The sequence below is a fragment of the Gorilla gorilla genome, chromosome 1 (genome assembly GCF_029281585.2).
Source record: "Gorilla gorilla gorilla isolate KB3781 chromosome 1, NHGRI_mGorGor1-v2.1_pri, whole genome shotgun sequence".
Classification (NCBI taxonomy): domain Eukaryota; kingdom Metazoa; phylum Chordata; class Mammalia; order Primates; family Hominidae; genus Gorilla; species Gorilla gorilla.
This window is the reverse complement of record NC_073224.2, coordinates 50,290,939-50,309,536: the sequence shown is the minus strand read 5'-3', so window position 1 is coordinate 50,309,536 and position 18,598 is coordinate 50,290,939. Positions and strand designations below refer to the sequence as shown.

The following is an 18,598-nucleotide window of genomic DNA, read 5'->3' as shown; positions in this document are numbered from 1 at the left end:
GGTGAGAGAGTGAGACCCTGTCTAAAAAAAAAAAAAAAAAAAAAAAAAGTAAGCCTGGGGTGGGAAATAGCAGAGCTGGTTGCCCAGAACCCAATAGAAGTAAGCCAGAGGGAGTGGGAATGAGGATGCAGAAACCACATGCTTTCACGCCTACCGACTGGAAAAACTGACCCTTTCCAAAGTACAGACATGCGAGTGCCGAGCAGCCTGGTGGGCGTGCATCAAGGGGAGGAATGCTCAGCTGTCATCCTCAGGCCCCTCAGCAGTGTCCATGCTTTATGAGGGTCTGTCCAGCCAGCACATTTCCCCCGCTTCCAACAGCTCCACACCTCCTCTGGATCACATGGGCTCTGGAAGTCTCAGCAGCTGACAAGGGGCCTCAGAATTTTCTGGGCACAAGAATGAAATGGCAACAGTCTGTGGAGTTTTCCCTGTTCCCTGCCTTGCTGGGAATTCTGCAATTCTAGGCCAGCTTTGAAAGGAGAAAAAAAAAAATAGGACTGCTTATTTAGATCCTGATGTCATAAGGATCCATATGATCATTTGCTACATTCGAGGAGGGGAGTAGGTGAACTAGGAAAATGAGTAGTGGGTTAGAGCCTACCTCGTGGCCAGCTCTGCTAGAGGCTTTACATATGTTATCTCTTAATCTGTAGTGAAAAAGATATGGCCGCTATTTTACAGTTGAGAAAATGCAGGTCAGGGAGGTCGAGTAACGTACCCGAGGCTGTAGAGAACTGAGGTGGGTATATTTAGACAGGCCTTCTCTGACCAGCCTCCTATAGTGAAATCTCCAACCCCTCCTGTGCAGGAGCAGACCCACCAGCTAGGGCCGTCTAGGCATGGTCTTATTTTTAAGCAGCCTTTCTCTCTGCTTCCCAGAATAGCCGACTTTCATCTCAGGTTCCAGCTTTCTGGGAGCCTTCTCTTTGCTCTTTGATCTCTACCTGCAGCCTAGCACAGACGAAGATAATGATAACAATAAGTCATGCACACATACCACTTACTATGGGCCGGACACTGTTCTAAGCACTTTTACAAACTGTAATTCATTGACTCTTCATAACAACTTCATGAAAAAGACACGATTATTAATCTCCATGTTACAGATGAGGAGACAGAAGCCCACACAAAAATAAAGATAGATTGCATTCGTAAACCCCTTTTACTTTTTTAGATTACTTTCATGTGCATTTTTTTCATAGGTTGGTCACAAAATATATTTTCATATTTTGCTCCTTGGAAAGTTGATTGGGCAAGTTATTTTCTCTTTATAGAGAGACAGAAAGCTCACATTCTACTTACTAGGGGGAATGGATAACATAAAATATTTAGAATACATGTATGTATTCTAAAAAATGTAGGATACATTTTCTACAATTACTGGAATGATTATATAATTAGAAAAGAAATAATGCTTAAAAATATAGTATGGCAAGTTTGATGATAGACGTCAAAGCATGAAGATCTTTGGAAACACCAAAGAAGTTACTGTAGAAAGCAGGGGATGCGGTCGGGCGCGTGGCTCACGCTTGTAATCCCAGCACTTTGGGAGGCCGAGGCAGGCAGATCACGAGGTCAGGAGATCAAGACCATCCTGGCTAACATGGTGAAACCCCGTCTATTATAATAATACAAAAAATTAGCTGGGCGTGGTGGCACACGTCTGTAGTCCCAGCTACTTGGGAGGCTGAGGCAGGAGAATCGCATAAACCCGGGAGGCAGAGGTTGCAGTGAGCCAAGATCGAGCCACTGCACTCCAGCCTGAGCGACAGAATAAGACTCCGTCCCAAAAAAAAAAAAAAAAAGCAGGGGATGCTTGAGTTGTGTTTTGATGTGCTTCATCAGGCAGATAAGAGAGAAGAAGATTCCTGGTGGAGGGAACAGTGTGAGCAAAGGCAGGTAAAAGGTGATAACAGTGCTTTCAGGATAATGGTACAGTCTGCGTGAGAATTACTTGCTTTATAGGTCATCCATGGCTTCGTTTTCTCACTAAGTAATTTCCTACCACTGTAAGTTCAGCTAATTCAGCTTTTCCACCCAGTTTCCTGAGTCTGCAGGTCCCAAGAACATGTGTTTACTTCTTTTCCACCCTTCTCAGAATGTGAGCCCATCGAGGCCATTGCCAAGTTTGACTACGTGGGCCGGACAGCCCGAGAGCTGTCCTTTAAGAAGGGAGCATCCCTGCTGCTTTACCAGCGGGCTTCCGACGACTGGTGGGAAGGCCGGCACAATGGCATCGACGGACTCATCCCCCATCAGTACATCGTGGTCCAAGACACGTACGTTGGGCCCATGGCATCTTTGGGGGTGGTCCCCAGCTGCTCTATGGGAGTGAGACTTCATTTCTGGAGCCATAGGACTATGAGGGAGGCCAACCCCTGGGGGGTCCAGTGCAGTCCTGAGGCTCACACAGTTCCTTGAAGAGCACCCCCCGCCGCCCCACTCCCTGCACTCAGTGGAGAATTTTTTTAAATCTCTCCACTATCTGTGCCCCCTGCAAATCACCCCCTAATCCAGTCATTTTAGAAACCTGCCAGCCAGCCAGCACTCATCCATATTTATACCTGATGAGTGATAACAAGGGGTTTTTATTTGACCACCTATATTTCTTTTCTTGAAAGATCAGGCTGGGAAAACATTTTTGTTTCTCTCTTTTTTTTTGAACAACTATGCTCACCCCAACCTGTTGAGCCACTCTTCCACTTGCAAATTAAAATGACTGCTTTTCTAGGAGAAATGCGGCTTAAGCAGCCTTATGGAAGTGACCTAGTTCATTTAACCGAGATGAGGTTGATATGGGGTAAGATGGGGAAAGGAGGGAAAAGGATGTCAAGGAACAAAGGAAACCTGAACTGGTCCCAGAGAGATCTCATCTGATAGGCTGTTGGTTGATTCTCACACTTTGAAGCAGTTGTCCCGTGGGCCCACCCAAGCCTGCCCCCTGTCCCTTTGCCCTGTCTCTGTCCCCAGCTCCCCTCCCTTGGATACGATGCTGTCAGTGTTTTTAGTCCTTCCCTTAATATTATTTTTTAAAGGTTGATATCCTGAGTGAGTCTGCACCCTCCCAGCCTCTTCCCGGCTCGTTCTGCAGGGAAATCCTCCCTCTGTTGATAGCATCGCAAACCTGGTGGCAATCTGTGCGTGGACAGGACCCTCCCAAATTTAGCATTATGACTTCACCACAGGATCAAGAGAAGATGAATTGTGGGGGAGAAGGGGCTTTCTTTGTCATCAGTAGCCAGAGGGGCCAGGAGAGCAGTGGAGAGACCTGGGACCGGCTTGGATGCTCTGAGCGGGGCTAGAGGCGCTACGACAGTGTGTGGCGGTGTCCTGCCATGACGCCGCCGTCTCCAGAGCCACCACACAGTTGACTGTCCTTACCCGGCAGTGCTCAGGACCTCAGCCAATAAACCACAACCTGGACTTGCCGCCTCCTTCTCCAGGAGGCCGCCCCAGCACGGCCTCCCCAGGAAGCAGCATGGGGTAGAAGGCAGATGCCTCGAATCCAGGTGTCCCCTAGCCACGCTTTCCTGAGGAGCTGAGGAGCCCGCAGAACTCAGCGGATTATTTATTTTTATTTAAACGACCCTTCAAAGGCCCTTAGGTTTCCTTGCCTCTGCTCACGGAACTAGTCCAGCCAGGTGTCGCTGCTGCCTCAGAGCTGTGTGGGGTCGCGTGTATGTCGGGGGGCCATCTTGCCGATTTAACACTGCTTTTTGTGTTGTTGTTGTTTTCCCTCCTCCCTGCCTGCCTGCCCCTTCTCCCCCAGCGAGGACGGTGTCGTGGAGAGGTCCAGCCCCAAGTCTGAGATTGAGGTCATTTCTGAGCCACCTGAAGAAAAGGTGACAGCCAGAGCGGGGGCCAGCTGTCCCAGTGGGGGTCATGTAGCCGATATTTATCTTGCAAACATCAACAAGTAAGCTCTGCTTTTCATTTTCTGCTCCCCTGAATGACTTGCAACACCCAGCCTCACCCTCTGGCCTAACCCCCATCTCCATTCCTGTGCTGCACGTAGGGCTCCCAGCTCCCCCAGCCTAACAGTTTGCATGTGGTCATTGCTGCTGCAAGGCGGACAGGGCTGAGGATGCTGCTACAAGCCTCGGGGCAGGTCCGGGTCTCCAGCTAGCTGCCCTCGTGCTGTGGAAGGGTGCTTTACTGTGTTTTCCCGCAGTGTCTGTCCACCCAGACCTTTGTGGCAGTCTTACAGCTAAAACTTTGACCAAAGCTTTGGTCACTTTATGCAACCTGGTTTTGTACTGTTTCTCAGAGGTGCCTTCTTTTTTCCAATCCATACTCAAATAATAGTCTTTCATGTCTGTCTTCCTTGACCCATGTTCGTGCAAAGATTCAGAGTCTGTGTGTGGCTTCTACTAGGCTGATGTTACACCAGGTGGGTTTATTGAGATATCATGTGTCTGTTCCTCCCCCTGTCCTGCATTCACTCCTGTGGAGGAAAGGAGGCCACGATGTCCCTAAGGAAAGCTTTGTCCTGAGCTCTTCATTCATTGGCTAACCCCTAGCTCCCTTTTCTTCTGCCCTTTCACACCAGGAGAAATAATTTTCCATTTTGTTCCTATTGCTTTGGCCTTTTGTATTATTCCACCCCCTTAGTCCCTTTGCAGATCCCCACTCCTGCTCAGCAGGCTCTTACCTCTGACCCCCAGCTTTCATTGTGGCTGTTAGCAACATCCTGGGGTTTAAACTCCACCCACGCCCGATCTGGCTGTCTAGAGGGATTCTACGCCTGCGTGCTGCCGCCTCCCCAAGAGGCATTCAGGTTATTGGAGAACTAATCTCATCTCAAGGGGCCAGACACCAAGTCCCAAAGCCTACAGACCTCTTTCCGCCAGACCCTGAAACCTGGCCCCATGCCAGCAGGATGACAAGCCCCAGGGCGCTCCTGATGAATATGGATTGGAGATGATGTACAGTTTTTATTCCCCTCTGGCTTTTGAGGAATGAAATGATTTGCACTTTGAAAACCTGTTAACCGTAGCCTCTGGACACTGAGACTGGAAGGAGAATAAAGGATGCTTGTTGTTTTTAAACTATACCAGGTTTCCCAGATCTCTTGGCTTTTTTCCACCCAGACGGTAGCAGGGGGAGTGGTTGGGGCACGTGGCTCTTTTCCATCTCTTTCACCCGCAAGTTAGTAAAGTCGTTTATTCAGATCACTTACTCAGTGTAGTTATAATTTAATTCAGACCAGTTAAAAAAAAATTGAGGAGTTTCTGTTTCCCTCCAGCACACTGCCCTGCTGGGAGGGCAAGCCAATATCAAGTAACTGTGGGCTAATCACATTTTTTTCCTTATTTACAATTCTGTGTTAAATTATAACCCTACAATCAAAAGGTTGTGATCCTATAATTAACTTAGAAACCAAGGCGGGGTTGGTGGAGGAAGAGTTAGATAATTAGTTAAGTACATATTTTTAAGCCATCATATATTTGATGCCATTTGTGCATAGAAATTGTAGAGAGTAAAAACTGAAATGGTAAACAAAAGAAGAAAAAAAAAGAGTATCTGGTAGACAGTTAAGGTGGTTCCCTTGAACTCCGTGTTTGCTGGTGTCAGGAGTCTTGGGATGGGGTTCTTGGAGGACAAGCCTCATCACCTGGTGGGTGGGTGAGCGGCGGCCCCTGGGCATGTCTGGCCCTTAGGAGTGAGTTGGCCTTTGAGTCTTACCTCCTGCCCCCCACACCACTCCTCCTCCCAAATTCCTTGAGTTTCCTGAGTGCCCAGGTTCTCTCTCGCCCCTGGGCCCTCACGCCTGCTGTCTCCTCACCTGGTCACCTCCTCATCTCCCTTCAACACTCAGTCCAAAGACTTAGCTCTTTGGAGAAGCCATTCTGACATCCCTGAGTTCCCCAGGCTGAGTGAGGTGCCCTTATGCTGCATTCCAAAGGCACTTTGAATACCTTTTGGTACTCACGCTGCACTCAGATCCCCCACCAGATTGAGCTCCTTGAACCCAGGAACTCTGTCTTCCTTTTCTTTACATCCCCAGGGCCTAGCCTGGGACATGGCACACCACAGCCACCCCATAAATCTGTCTTCTCAGCAGTTTCAGCCCATGAGTCAGCCATCCTCAAGCAGAAAAAGGAAATCAGCAAAGAGCTATTAGGGTGTGGCACTTCCATTTAATTCTACACATTTATTAAGTATCTACTGTTGTGCCAAGCACTGCTGGTGTTTATTCAGAGATAAAAAAGACGAGGTCCCTGATCTCAGAGCTCACAGTCTGGCAAGGTAAAGACCCTATGGACAGGTAACTGACAGGTAGCATCAGATGCTCTGAAGGTACAGAGGAGGGAGGGGTCCATTCTTCCTGCAACTGAAGTTAGTGGTGCAGTGGTGCCAGTGCAGTTGGAGTTAGTGGTGCCAGGGAAATCCTTGCAGAAAGGGGGTTCATTTCAGCAGGGCCTTAGAAGACTCTGAGAACATCCTTTTTCCACTCGAGAGCGGCTGAGTCACAAGCCTAAAACTGCCGAGTGGACAGACTCATGGAGTGACTGATACATGCCAGGTCCTGGGCCAGGCCCTGTAGGCAGAAAGATGAGGAAGTCCTCAGCAGTGAACAGGACTAGGACTGGCTTAGAGCACTGTCCCCACCTCACAGACCAGCTCCTTATCTTCAGAGTCTGACCCCTTCCCTCCTTCCACCTCAACTCCTGCCTCAGCCCCCATCTCTCTTAGATTCAAGATCAGAGCTGTTCAGCAGCCATCCAAATCAGAAGTTTCATTGCCTCTTAGATTAGACCTTTTCAGATCTGATTCCAAGACAAAATGAAATTATCCAGCAGCAGGCAACACCCATGTAACTAGGATTCTGCCAAGCCATTTTGTCTGAGAGCCCTAAGTGGTCTGAAACAAAGTCGCCCAGATCCAGGGTTCAGCCCAGTGCTGGGTGACTTGGGAGTCATGTAGAGGTATTTCCACACTAAGAAAACGCACAAACTGGGCCCCAACTCTGCAGTGTTGCTGCCTCTTGAAAACTATTCTGCTCCATGCCTACAGAATAAGCAACAGCCTCTTGCCAGAGCCCAAAACAGTTACAGTCTTTTTGGAAAAAGAGACATGCTAAAATTTAGAAAAGTTAACTATCCTCTTACCAGCAATCTTGACCTCTTTGGTGATGGTGAGACTTCTTCTCCTACCTGGGGCCTTAGGTTTCTGTTCATGGCAGGTCACAGAAGGGGCCTTTCCATGAATCTCTTTCCCATTAGAAACTTTCGCTTAATCAGACATTTTTTCTGACAGCAACTTACATCTTGACAACACAAAGCCCGTGACCACCAAGTAAGTATCCATTTCTCCTTCGCCCAGCTTGGGGGTGGCAAGGGAGTGAAGACATGGAGAATGCAAGAGAAGATGAAGCTGAGGAGAGAACAAGTTCTGTGTCCCTCTCCTTCCGAAGTCCCTGGGTGCCAACATCTGCCCCCTCCCACTTATCCTAGCTTCCTTGGAGCCAGGGCTCCCTGATCACACTGCCCTTTCTGTTTGTGATTGAAGGCAAAGGAAGCGTCCAGAATCTGGGAGCATCCGGAAAACTTTTCGGAGTGACAGCCATGGGCTGAGCAGTTCCCTGACTGACTCCTCCTCCCCAGGGGTGGGGGCTAGCTGCCGCCCATCCTCCCAGCCCATCATGAGCCAGAGTCTCCCCAAAGAAGGGCCAGATAAGTGTTCCATCAGTGGGCACGGGAGCCTCAACTCCATCAGCCGCCACTCATCCCTGAAGAATCGGCTGGATAGTCCACAGATCCGGAAGACTGCCACAGCGGGAAGGTCAAAAAGCTTCAATAACCATCGGCCCATGGACCCTGAGGTCATTGCTCAGGTAACTGTGGGCTCCTGGACAGACAGCATGAGTCTACATTCATCACTACCACTTAGTGCCACCCACCTAATTATGACAGGACTTGAAACAGAATGATTATTTTGTACGTGATATACTGAGTATATGTCCACTCTGGACATGTGGACCCGATAAGACAGCTTAATAAGCAGTCTGCCTGTCCCTCTCTCCCCAGGAAGAACCTAAAGACAGAATAAAAGAAGCCTAGCTTCTTGCTCATACACTGGCTATTAGGAAGGCTGTTGTAATTTTTAAAGCCGGTATTAAGAGTATTTTGAAAGCCCAAGTTTTGAGTCTAAAGACCTTGGTAGACTTTAGTGAAACTGCCCGACTGTTGAGGCTCAGGTGTAATCCTGGCCACATGTTTATATTGCTGTGCCCATCACCATCATCCCGATTCCTAAGGCTAGTCTCTGGTACTGAATGGGTAGATGATCAATTAAGAACCTGCACCTGGTCTTAAAGACCTAAAAAATACTCTGGCTGCAGAGAGCTCTGGTAACCAAAAGGATTTGCAGCCCAAGCCTCCAGAGGCTATGGAGATGAGCTCCCTGGTTGCAGGGTCTTCCTTCTGTGTATGCACCGCACTGATGACTCTCTGTTTTCCATGAAATATTAGAGATCCAACCCCACATCTAAAAATCCGACTACCGGGGCCACTCCAAGCAGTTCACTCAGACGTCTCTCCCAACTATATAATTTTCATTAGACCAGGTAGGAACTAAGGGCTTATTGTTGCCTTCTTATCTCAACTGAGTTGAGATTCTCCTTACCCCATCTTCCAGGGGGTGATAGAGGCTGGGCATGGTCTCTCTTGGCTTAATTGTGGTTCTCTGCTTACGGAGATGTACCTGGCAAGCCCAGTATTGAGCTACAGGCCTGAGATGTCTTGCTTTGCTAGCCTTCTATTCTGTGCCTCTATTTAAGCTCTTGGCTGCAATCTGCCTTGCACTACGGGAATCCTCCCAGCTCCCTCCTTGGCCAGGTGTTAATAGGAATGTCAGGAAAGGTAGACAGCTGGGACAGACTAGCTGTAGAGTGCGACTGAGGAGGGAGATGGAGTTCTTCCTGAGCATTTTAAAGGTTTGAGAATGTCATAGGGATGAGTGAAACTGAATCACTGTGAACAGAAAGCATGCATCGGTCTGTACGACAAAGAAACCTTAACCAAAGGCCTTCGCTTGGAATGTGTAAAATCTTTCCATGTGAACCTAATCCCAAGAAGAAATCCTGTGGTAGTTTGGGGGTGCCAGACACAGGTTTATGGGGAGGGAGCGGGGAGCTGGGAAGTCTCACTGGAAGGCAGCTGGCTTGCATACAAAGGTTCTTTGGTTCTGCCTTGAGTCCCTGGGCTAGGACTGCTGTTGGGTAAAGATCTAGAGTGTTCCATTGATTTGCAGGCAATTGATTCACCTATGTGGGCTTTGGCTCCCCCTCCTGGTCACTCTTTGGTCCCCTTGGTGGTGATGGCTGGAAGGAAATGGTTTCAAATTGGACACTGCCCTGAGTTGGGGAGGAGGGGCGGGGGGAGGCGTCTTGGGCTCCTGAAACTTTCCTCAGCCCCTGAGGAGGAAGGACTAACCCTCTTCACCTTTGGCCTTGAAGTCCAAGAGAATAAAGATCATACATCATTTCTACCACTTTTTAAAAAAGTGTTTATTTTGTACAATTTCAAACCTACCCAAAGCAGACAGAACTGGATAACAAATCCCCATGTACTCATCACCAAACTCCTGGCCATTCTTATTTTGTCCGTGTTTCTCTTCCCCACTAGATTATATGTCACTTCGTCGATAAGTATTTCAATATCTATCTATAAAACCTAGGGTCTCTAAAAAAAATCAATTACTTTTTCTAAAGGAAAAAAAAAATCTCATGACAGTGAAAATCCCTCCGTCCCCCTTTCCCTACTTTCTGAGCATTCATATGTTCAAAGATTTAGGCCAAGTACAATAATCTGGACATCTTACGGTCAATTTCATGCCTTGGCCTGTGTTGTTGAAACCGGCTCCTTGGGGAATTCTCCCCTCATTTGCCTCACCTCCTCCTTTTTCCTGTTTTGCAGGATATTGAGGCAACAATGAACTCGGCCCTGAATGAGCTACGGGAGCTAGAACGGCAGAGCAGTGTCAAACACACCCCTGATGTGGTTCTGGACACCTTGGAGCCCCTCAAAACCTCCCCAGTGGTGGCCCCCACGTCGGAGCCCTCCAGCCCTCTGCATACCCAGCTCCTCAAGGACCCCGAGCCCGCCTTCCAGCGCAGCGCCAGTACTGCTGGGGACATCGCCTGCGCCTTCCGGCCTGTCAAGTCTGTCAAGATGGCTGCCCCGGTCAAACCACCAGCCACACGGCCCAAGCCCACTGTCTTCCCCAAAACAAATGCCACTAGCCCTGGTGTCAACTCATCAACTTCCCCACAGTCTACTGACAAGTCTTGTACTGTCTGAGGGATAATAATTTAATTGTTCTAGACAAGGGGACTATAGGGACTGACTGTTATTAAAATCTTCCTATTTAACTAGCTTGGGGACTTCAGTTGAAAATTAGGTTCTAAGATGTTCTTGCAGGAATTATTAGCCTCCCCGTCTCCCAAAACCTTGAGAATGAAGCCCTTGGTATCGCCTCTCCCTTCCCACTGCCCTCTGCTTCCCCCAGTCGTCGTAATTCAGCCAGCTGCAGTCCGTACCGTTCTTAGGTTAGCCAGAGACAGGTTTTCATTATCAGGTCACTGTGAAATCTGGTGAGGCAGTCCTGAGGACATGGGCTCAAGTCTCAGTCCCCTCAGACCACGGTGATGCCTTGACCAGATGGTTGCCTACTGCCATCCAGCTTTCAGTGGCATCTTGTTTTGGGAACTGATTATAGAGAATCAAATATAGTCCAGTCTTCATTTTACATACACACACATATTTTACACACACACACATTTTACACACACACACACACATGTTTTTCTAGTCTCTGGCATGTGTAGCCTCTCCTGGTCATAGACCAGTCTCTTTGTAAGTTATTGTGGCAGTTCACACAGTAGCCACCAGGGGTCTCTGTTTCCATTACAAACTTTGTTCTGTCTGGGCCAGAGAACCTAGCCTTTGAAATCTCTCCATCATATGAAACATAACGGGATGGGACAATCCCGTAACCTGTTTGGGGTTGGGGGCTTTCTCTCTGTGTTCTTTCCATTGATGTGAATTGGTCATTGGTGTTTGCTCTTGCTCTCCTCCATCCCCTAGAAGTACACCCCCGTCTTATTAAGGAGCTTTTAAAGTTTTTCTGAATGTATAGACATTTCTCGGGTTCCTACCTTTGTCTCTGATGGACCATTTTCCATTTAAGACATTTTCCTGTATAAGACAGTTTTATAGCTGGTTCCTTTTAGGGTAAAGAGTCTTAAGAGAGTTGTATTGTGTCTATGGCAGGTTTGGAAAAGGTAAGAAATGGGTCCTTTTTCCTCCTAATGTTTTTTGCACTTAAAACATAAAATTCATTATCCTATTAAAAAATTAAATTCAGCTTTGCTAATCCAGAAATTGTTCCCAAATGAAAACTTGTTATAAGTCCACCCCTTAGTTTGGTTATTTTACAAGGTCTCTCTTCAGGGACCAACAGGGGCTTAGAGAGCCTTAGTTAGATTAAAGGGAGACCCTACCTCTTAAAACCAGTTTTCATTTATCCAAACAAGGACAATTAAGGGAACCCTGACCCCACAGGCTCTCAAGTCTTCCCAAGGCCAGAATCGAAAGAAAATTAAAATTTGAATGCTGAATATTTTGGCTCTACTCTGGCCTTTTTTCTGGTTCCCTTCCAAAATGCACAAATCATACCCTTGTCTGCTCCAATTCAGTCTCCAAACCTGGTGCCCGTGGTCCTGGCCCCCCTAGCATCATGCTATATCCCAGGAGTACCAGGACCAGACACATCCACAGCCAGGCTCATGGGTCTCAGACAGAAACTTGAGTTAAAGCTGAAACTCATCCTTCTTCTCTGTGTTTTCTGGTTTAAAAGCTGCACTTATATTTTAGCCTTATTATTTTCTGTAGTTCCGGAGAGATGGTGGGTTGCCATTCTGGTAGGAAAATCTGAGTTTTCTTATCTTTGACCTAGAAGAGATTCTTTTTGGACCAACCTGCGAAATTGGTAGTTAGATCTATGGAAAGTGGTAGGATTTTTTTTTTTTTTTTTTTTAATCCTGTGCAAAGGAAAAGAGGTGCTTTGTGGGAAATCACTAATGAGAAGGCTAACCTGCAGCACCAGAGAAACCTTTCCAAGTGCTAGGCGGGAGAACTGAAGAACTCTTTCAGTGAAGTGAGTCAGCCTAGAAGAGGCAACCCACAGTCTTGGTTTTTGTTGCTGTTTCCTGACCTGTTGTTCTTGCCTGTCACCTGGGCCTACACAGGTCCCGAGCCAACGGGGCTTTCATACCCAAGGATCTGTTTCCTTGCTGAAAATGAAACCCTGTCTTTCACTTTACATTCCTTTCAATCCAACTGATCAAAACTGGTACCCACACTTGCCCTTTCTCCCTCTCTCCAGCACACTCCCTTCTAAGAAAGTAAAAGCAAAGCTTTCTTAATGGCAACGCTTTGGGCCTGTTCTGTTGCTCCTGCCTTATTTCTCTTTCAACCCTGTACATGACTCGTGTTCACCATCCCCTTGATCAGTGTCCATCCGCGCTAATTTGCATCATGAACTGAACAGTGTGTGAGTGGTCACCTACTAAACCCAGCTCTGGGGGCAGAGCTGTCTTCCCCATCTCTGGTGCTCCTAACACCTGTGAGATGGTCCTGTCGAGAGGACTAGGAACCGATAGGAGGAGAGTCCTTCTCGGCAGAGCTCACTGCAAACAACTGGAATTGAGGTTGCACACTGTGATTTTTACACCGAAAAGCCAAAAGGAGCTGGCCATCCAGGGCCTAGGGAGACCAGCCTTCCTCAGCTATGCTTGCCGAAACCAGCATGATGCTTCAAAGAGCCCTGCTCCACCCCTCATGGCATGGATCCTTTTCCTGGTGTGGACTCTGAAGGGTCAGTCTTCGGGGAAGAGAGGTGGGGTGGGGCTACTAGCATCCCAATTTAGAAAACAGAGGAGTTTGTAGCCAGCAGCCTGTAAACTGGAAACACTGGTCTCAGCCAACCTCCTCAGGGCGCCCTGGCTTCTCCCCAAGGAGATGAGAAACGGTGATACCAGCACCGGGATGCGCAGAGCACTGGAAGGGCTGGTGCAGATCTACTTCCCTTGCAGAAGAGAAGTCACATCTTCCAGGGAATCGCAACGTTGTGGCGTCTGACTTGTATGTCACATTTGTGTAAAATGGTATATTCTTTAAAATAGTGTTGATAACTGGAATATTGTATGTATGCTTGGAGATGCTTTGTGTGAACCTAAGACTGTCACTCAACAGATGTTGGATTGGGGAAAATCCAAAGCACAACTTCAAAATAAAATACATTTTTAGGTTTCGATGCTGCAGTTCATATCCCTTCTCTCCTCTCTGAAATCTCTGATTCAGGACTCCAGCTGCCCAGGAGGGATTTTGATTCGTCTGTGCTAACAGAGCCCTGCCTGGCAACACAGAGAGCAACGAGATGACCTTAGAGCCAGCCACCTTCTCCCTCCCCACCAAGGCACAGCACACTTGCATTTAGAATGGGAGGTTTTTTCCCCAGCATTTCCATTTAGCCTGTGTGTGGATTCTCATAGGTTTTGTAGAGAGTCTTCCAGCTCACCATTGGACTGCCTGTTGCCATGAGAACCATTTCCTTCACAGAATCCACCTTCCTTGTTTTCAATAAGGACTGTTCTCATTTCTATCTCTAGTCAGATTTCCTCACTTCAGGGAGTGGGGCCTAAGAAGTTGCTTAGAAACTTGGCAAGCTACAACCAAGGGTGACTAGAGATTCTTTCTTCCACAACCAAAGCCCTGAGTCATTCTGCCCTTGACAGCCCCCTGCCTCTGGGAGAAAAGCTGACCAATATGCTTGTGCTGTTGGTGGGAGTGGGGGATACAGGTGATGTCTTCTCTCCTACAGATTGTGAGTCTAGCAGAGCTTAAGTTCAAGGGTGAAGTTATTTCAAGGTAACAACTTCAAACAAATCCTAGAGCCCCTAGGGCCAACACTTATTTTTAACAGGCTTGTTCTAATAAAAGATGCCCCTGGGGATGGATCACATCTCTCCAAGTGGGTACCCTGTGTTCAGTGGTAATGCACGGAATCCTACCCCCAGCTCTAGACAGAACACTTTACAACCCCTTCTTAGGTTTATCATCCCTATCCGTTATTCATATATCTTTTATTCAGCTCTGCTATGCCCTTCCAGCCTACTGTCTCTTCCCTTCCCCTGTTTTCATGGAACAGCTACATCTTGAGCTTCTCTTGCTGGGCCCTTGGCCTCGGGTAAGTCAAGGCCAAGGCTGCTGTGCCACTCTGTGGCAGGAATGAGTTCTCCCTGACTGCAGGGAGAATGGGGATGGCCAGGAGCACCCCATAATAGCTGTGACATGGAGCCAGTTTGTAGGCTGTGAGCAGGGGACCAAAGAGCCCCTTTTCAGAGGGTCCCGAGGCAAAGGCAGGCTATGCTTTTTAGGTCCTCTTTATCCATATATGGTTCTTTTTATCTCATATGTCCTGATGGGGGCTGGATGGAAACTAGTGGCAATGAACACCGTCAAAACACAAGTCCATTCCATCCAGATAGAAACCAAAAATGGAGACCAGATGTATGTGAATTTAGGAAACAGTCTTTTAAGACTATCTAACCTAAATGTTTATATCAAATTTGTCCAACCCACAGCCCAGGATGGCTTTGAATGTGGCCCAACACAAATTCATAAACTTTCTTAAAACATTGAGATTTTTTTGCAATTTTTTTTTAGTTCATCAGCTATCATTAGTGTTAGAGTATTTTATGTGTGGCCCAAGACAGTTCTTCCAATGTGGCCCAGAGAAGCCAAAAGATTGGAATCCCCTGATTTATATTCATAGGTATATGACATTTCCTTTTACTCAGGAGTTAGCAACCTTGGCATATTACATATACTAAAGACAGTCATTTAGTCAATCAACATTAAGCTTCTCTCTGTACAAGCACTGTCATATGATACTGAACAGAAAAAAAAAAAAAAACAGGTAATGGAGCTTTCTAATGAGGAAGGACAGATAAAGAAGCAAAATGAGTATTACCCTGAAAATGAAACTAATAAGATAGGAGTTGTTCAGGAAATGAAGTATTCTGCTTGATCTGGCAAGGCTGATATGACTGGTAGACATCTAAGTGGAAATATCAGGTAGACCCTTGGATGTATGAATTTGGAGTTTTGGGGGTAGATAATACCTGAAAACGTATTAGGAGCTATTACATTATAGATGTATTCAAACAGAGATTCCCAGGAAGAGCGTGGAGATGGAAAAAAGAGAAGGTCCCGATCATTAGAAATGCAGCAAAGGGGCAGGGCGCAGTGGCTCACACCTGTAATCCAGCACTTTGGGAGGCCAAGGCGGTGGATCACCTGAGGTCGAGAATTCGGGAGCAGCCTGACCAACATGGAGAAACCCCGCCTCTACTAAAAATACAAAAAAAAAAAAAAAAAGTAGCTGGGCATGGTGGCACATGCGTGTAATCCCAGCTACTCAGGAGGTTGAGGCAGGAGAATCGCTTGAACTCAGGAGGTGGAGGTTGCAGTGAGCCAAGATCACGCCATTTCACCCCAGCCTGGGCAACAAGAGTGAAACTCTGTCTCAAAAAAAAGAAAGAAAAAGAAAGAAAAGAAAAGAAAAAAGAAAAAAAAAAAAAAGAAATGCAGCAGAGGAAGGGGGCCAGCAAAGAAGGTAGAATGAGCAAGTGGCAATAAGGTAGATGGCTGGGAAAGCACAGGGCCACAGACAGCAGGAGAGGACAATGCTTCAACAAAGCAGGGAATCTGCTGTTGAATGCCAATGGGGTAAGGTGAGGCTGGCATAGAAAGGGAATCATTGGACAAGAGCATTTTCAGCAGAGGGGGAATGAGTCCAACTGGAGTGGGTTAGGTGGCAAATGGGGAGGGAAGAGGCAGTAACTTGGCAACTCGTTGAATGGGGAGCATCGAGAGACAAGGGTAAGATGGGCAGTGCAGAGGTGCATTTGTTTGGTGGGGTGGACAGGACGCAGTAGAACGGGAAGAATGAATGTGCAGGAGAGGAGAGGGTGAGCTGCAGGGTACAAGCGGGAGGGTTGGCCATGGCCACTAGAAGAGGCTCAAGAAGAAGCACTTCCTGCTGTCGCGTGGGAGGGAAGGCAGGTGAGTACAGACACAGGGCAGGCAGTGGATGTGGGGGAGGAAATGAGGGAGCTCCCTTCTGATTGCTTCTTTTATCTAAGCGAAGTTTAAGGCAAGGTCCTTAGCTGACAATGTAGGAGGGAACAGTGCAGAGGAGGTTTGAAGAGTGAAGACAATGAGAGAAACACTTGCTTTTCCTCGAAGAGAGATGACGCTGGCACCAGTGCCGATTTCCTTCAGTGGCCTGGATGCTGCCTTACAGCTTGTCCCACTGCTTGGGGCCATAGCAGCAAGACTGGCTGTAGTGTTTGTCCCTCCTTCTGCACCCAAAGCTCCTAGCCAGAGCTGACCCCTGAAGGTGACAAAGAGCTGGGCTCCGAGAGCTCGTCACTCAGCCCTTTGCCCTTGTGACTGAGCATAGCAAATACGTATGGCCTGGCAATGCCCCCCAGCCTCTTCCATATGCACCCCAACCAGCACCCGAGTCCTTTCCCCTCCCCTTTAAGGCACTGGGCCGGCGAGTCAGTTGTGAAAAACTGGCTCAGGCCCCTTAGAGGCGGAAAAAGAAATTAATATCTTTTCAGAGCAGACCAGGTGCCAGGAGCTTCATCTCATTTTACTTTCAAACCAGCCCTATGAGAAACGTCGAGTGACGTGCTAGGGTCATCCACAGTAGGTGGTAAAATCTGAACTCAAACCTCCATGGCAATGGAGCTAGCCCCTGCCCTTCTTACTATACTTTCGGCCTCTTTGTAGAAGTCACATGAGATTCTGACAGCTGCTGTCAAGGGCCGCCCTCTTCCACCTCTGGTCCTTGCACTACCCTTGGATTGCCACTTCTATTTCTAGGACTCCTCAGAGCCACTTGGGAACACGTGGTGGGGACTCTTACAGACTTCCCTTCTGGAGCCCGCCAGCCCCCTGCACCTTCTCGGATGCAACTGGCTGTGCTGCCCAGCTGGGGCACAGGCAAGACATTGCTTCACTGTGTCCACACAGAGGATGTGACCTCACAGAGGATGCCCAAGGAAACTTGATCTGTCACGGCACATGGCTCCAGGCCACCTCTACCTCTTTCCCTTTTCTCAGCCTCAGTCCGGCTCTTCTCATGCTTCTGTGCCTCTGCACATGTGCCTACAGCCTGGAATTCCATTTCCCCAGCCCCCTCTCCTCTGCCTAACTCCCCTTTTCCTAAAGTCTGGCCAAGCAACCCTTCTGGAAAGCCCTTCTTGATCGCCTTCCTCCCCGCTGCGCGTCTGCCACTCATAGCATCTGCCATGCCATCCTGGACCTCCAGGCTCCTGATGGGATGCCCAGCCTTTATGTCCTCAGCACACAGTGCCTGCCTCATAGTAGGTGCTAGACACATGGCAGTTTCCTTTGAATGTGCTAAATATGCTGGGAAAGAGATTGATGGAGAGAGGAAAGTAAGAGTGCTGGTGAGGACCCAGCAGGTTCATCAGGGAAAAAAGTGGGTAAACATTACGGAAAAAAGTGGGTAAACATTGCATTAGGGCAAACCTCGGTGCCCTAAAGCAACAAAGGCTGATTTCTCACCAAAGCCAATGTCCCTTCTGGACCAGCAGGGGAAATCTGCTCAGGACAGTCACTCAAGGACCCAGACTAACAGAATCACACTGCCAGAAAGCAGAGCTCTGGGAGGGTCTTGCATCAGGAAATAAATGCTTTGGTGGGGAACTCACATGCTCCCCCTATCACAAAGTAACTAGGATGTGCAGTTCTCCCATGTGCCAGGCAGGCAGCAACCTGGGAAGACTAGGCTGGGTGCAGTGGCTCACGCCTGTAATCCCGGCACTTTGGGAGACTGAGGCAGGTGGATCAGGAGGTTGGGAGATCGAGACCAACCTGCTCAATCCACCTCACCAACTACACAGTGAAACCCCATCTCTACTAAAAATACAAAAAATTAGCCAGTGGCTCACGCCTGTAATCCTGGCACTTTGGGAGACCGAGGCAGGTGGATCAGGAGGTTGGGAGATCGAGACCAACCTGTTCAATCCACCTCACCAACCACACAGTGAAACCCCATCTCTACTAAAAATACAAAAAGTTAGCCGGGCATGGTGGTGCATGCCTGTAGTCCCAGATACTTGGGAGGCTGAGGCAGAAGAATCACTTGAACCCAGGAGGTGGAGGTTGCAGTGAGCTGAGATCATGCCACTGCACTCCAGCCTGGGTGACAGAGCGAGACTCCATCTCAAAAAAAAAAAAAAAAAAAAAAAGCAAGCTGGGAAGATTGGGTGGAACATGAGGATCTCAGGCACTCAGGCACATTCCTCCTGGTCCTGATGTGAGAAGTTGCAGCAACTCCTCCAGCTGGAGGTGTTATGGGGAGTTCTCTTTATCTGAGCACTAGACAGTTCTCAGCTCTGCTCCTGTTCTAGTGTCACTGTGGGAGGGGTGGGGCTGGCGGAGGAAACCACCAGGTGTGGCCATGGGAAAGTCCCTCCAACATTCTATAG

General features: G+C 48.1%; 1 protein-coding gene across 10 annotated transcripts in view; it reads left to right on the top strand.

The window, feature by feature from the left end:
• Positions 1 to 13,323, top strand: part of SRGAP2 (SLIT-ROBO Rho GTPase activating protein 2) — a 255,698-nt gene extending 242,375 nt beyond the window's left edge. For 2 of the 10 annotated variants that reach the window (XM_055369873.2, XM_055369868.2), the window contains exons 20-24: positions 2,102 to 2,282; positions 3,773 to 3,919; positions 7,264 to 7,302; positions 7,516 to 7,840; positions 9,924 to 13,323. In XM_055369873.2, coding sequence (XP_055225848.1) covers positions 2,102 to 2,282; positions 3,773 to 3,919; positions 7,264 to 7,302; positions 7,516 to 7,840; positions 9,924 to 10,307 — 1,076 coding nt within the window. In that variant the 3' untranslated portion in view covers positions 10,308 to 13,323. Of the gene's footprint in view, positions 1 to 2,101; positions 2,283 to 3,038; positions 5,057 to 7,263; positions 7,303 to 7,515; positions 7,841 to 8,477; positions 8,573 to 9,923 lie in introns of those variants that run through there. The other 8 variants (XM_031014226.3, XM_031014224.3, XM_055369898.2 and 5 more) reach the window with 5 other exon arrangements.
• The last annotated feature ends 5,275 nt before the right edge of the window (positions 13,324 to 18,598 follow it).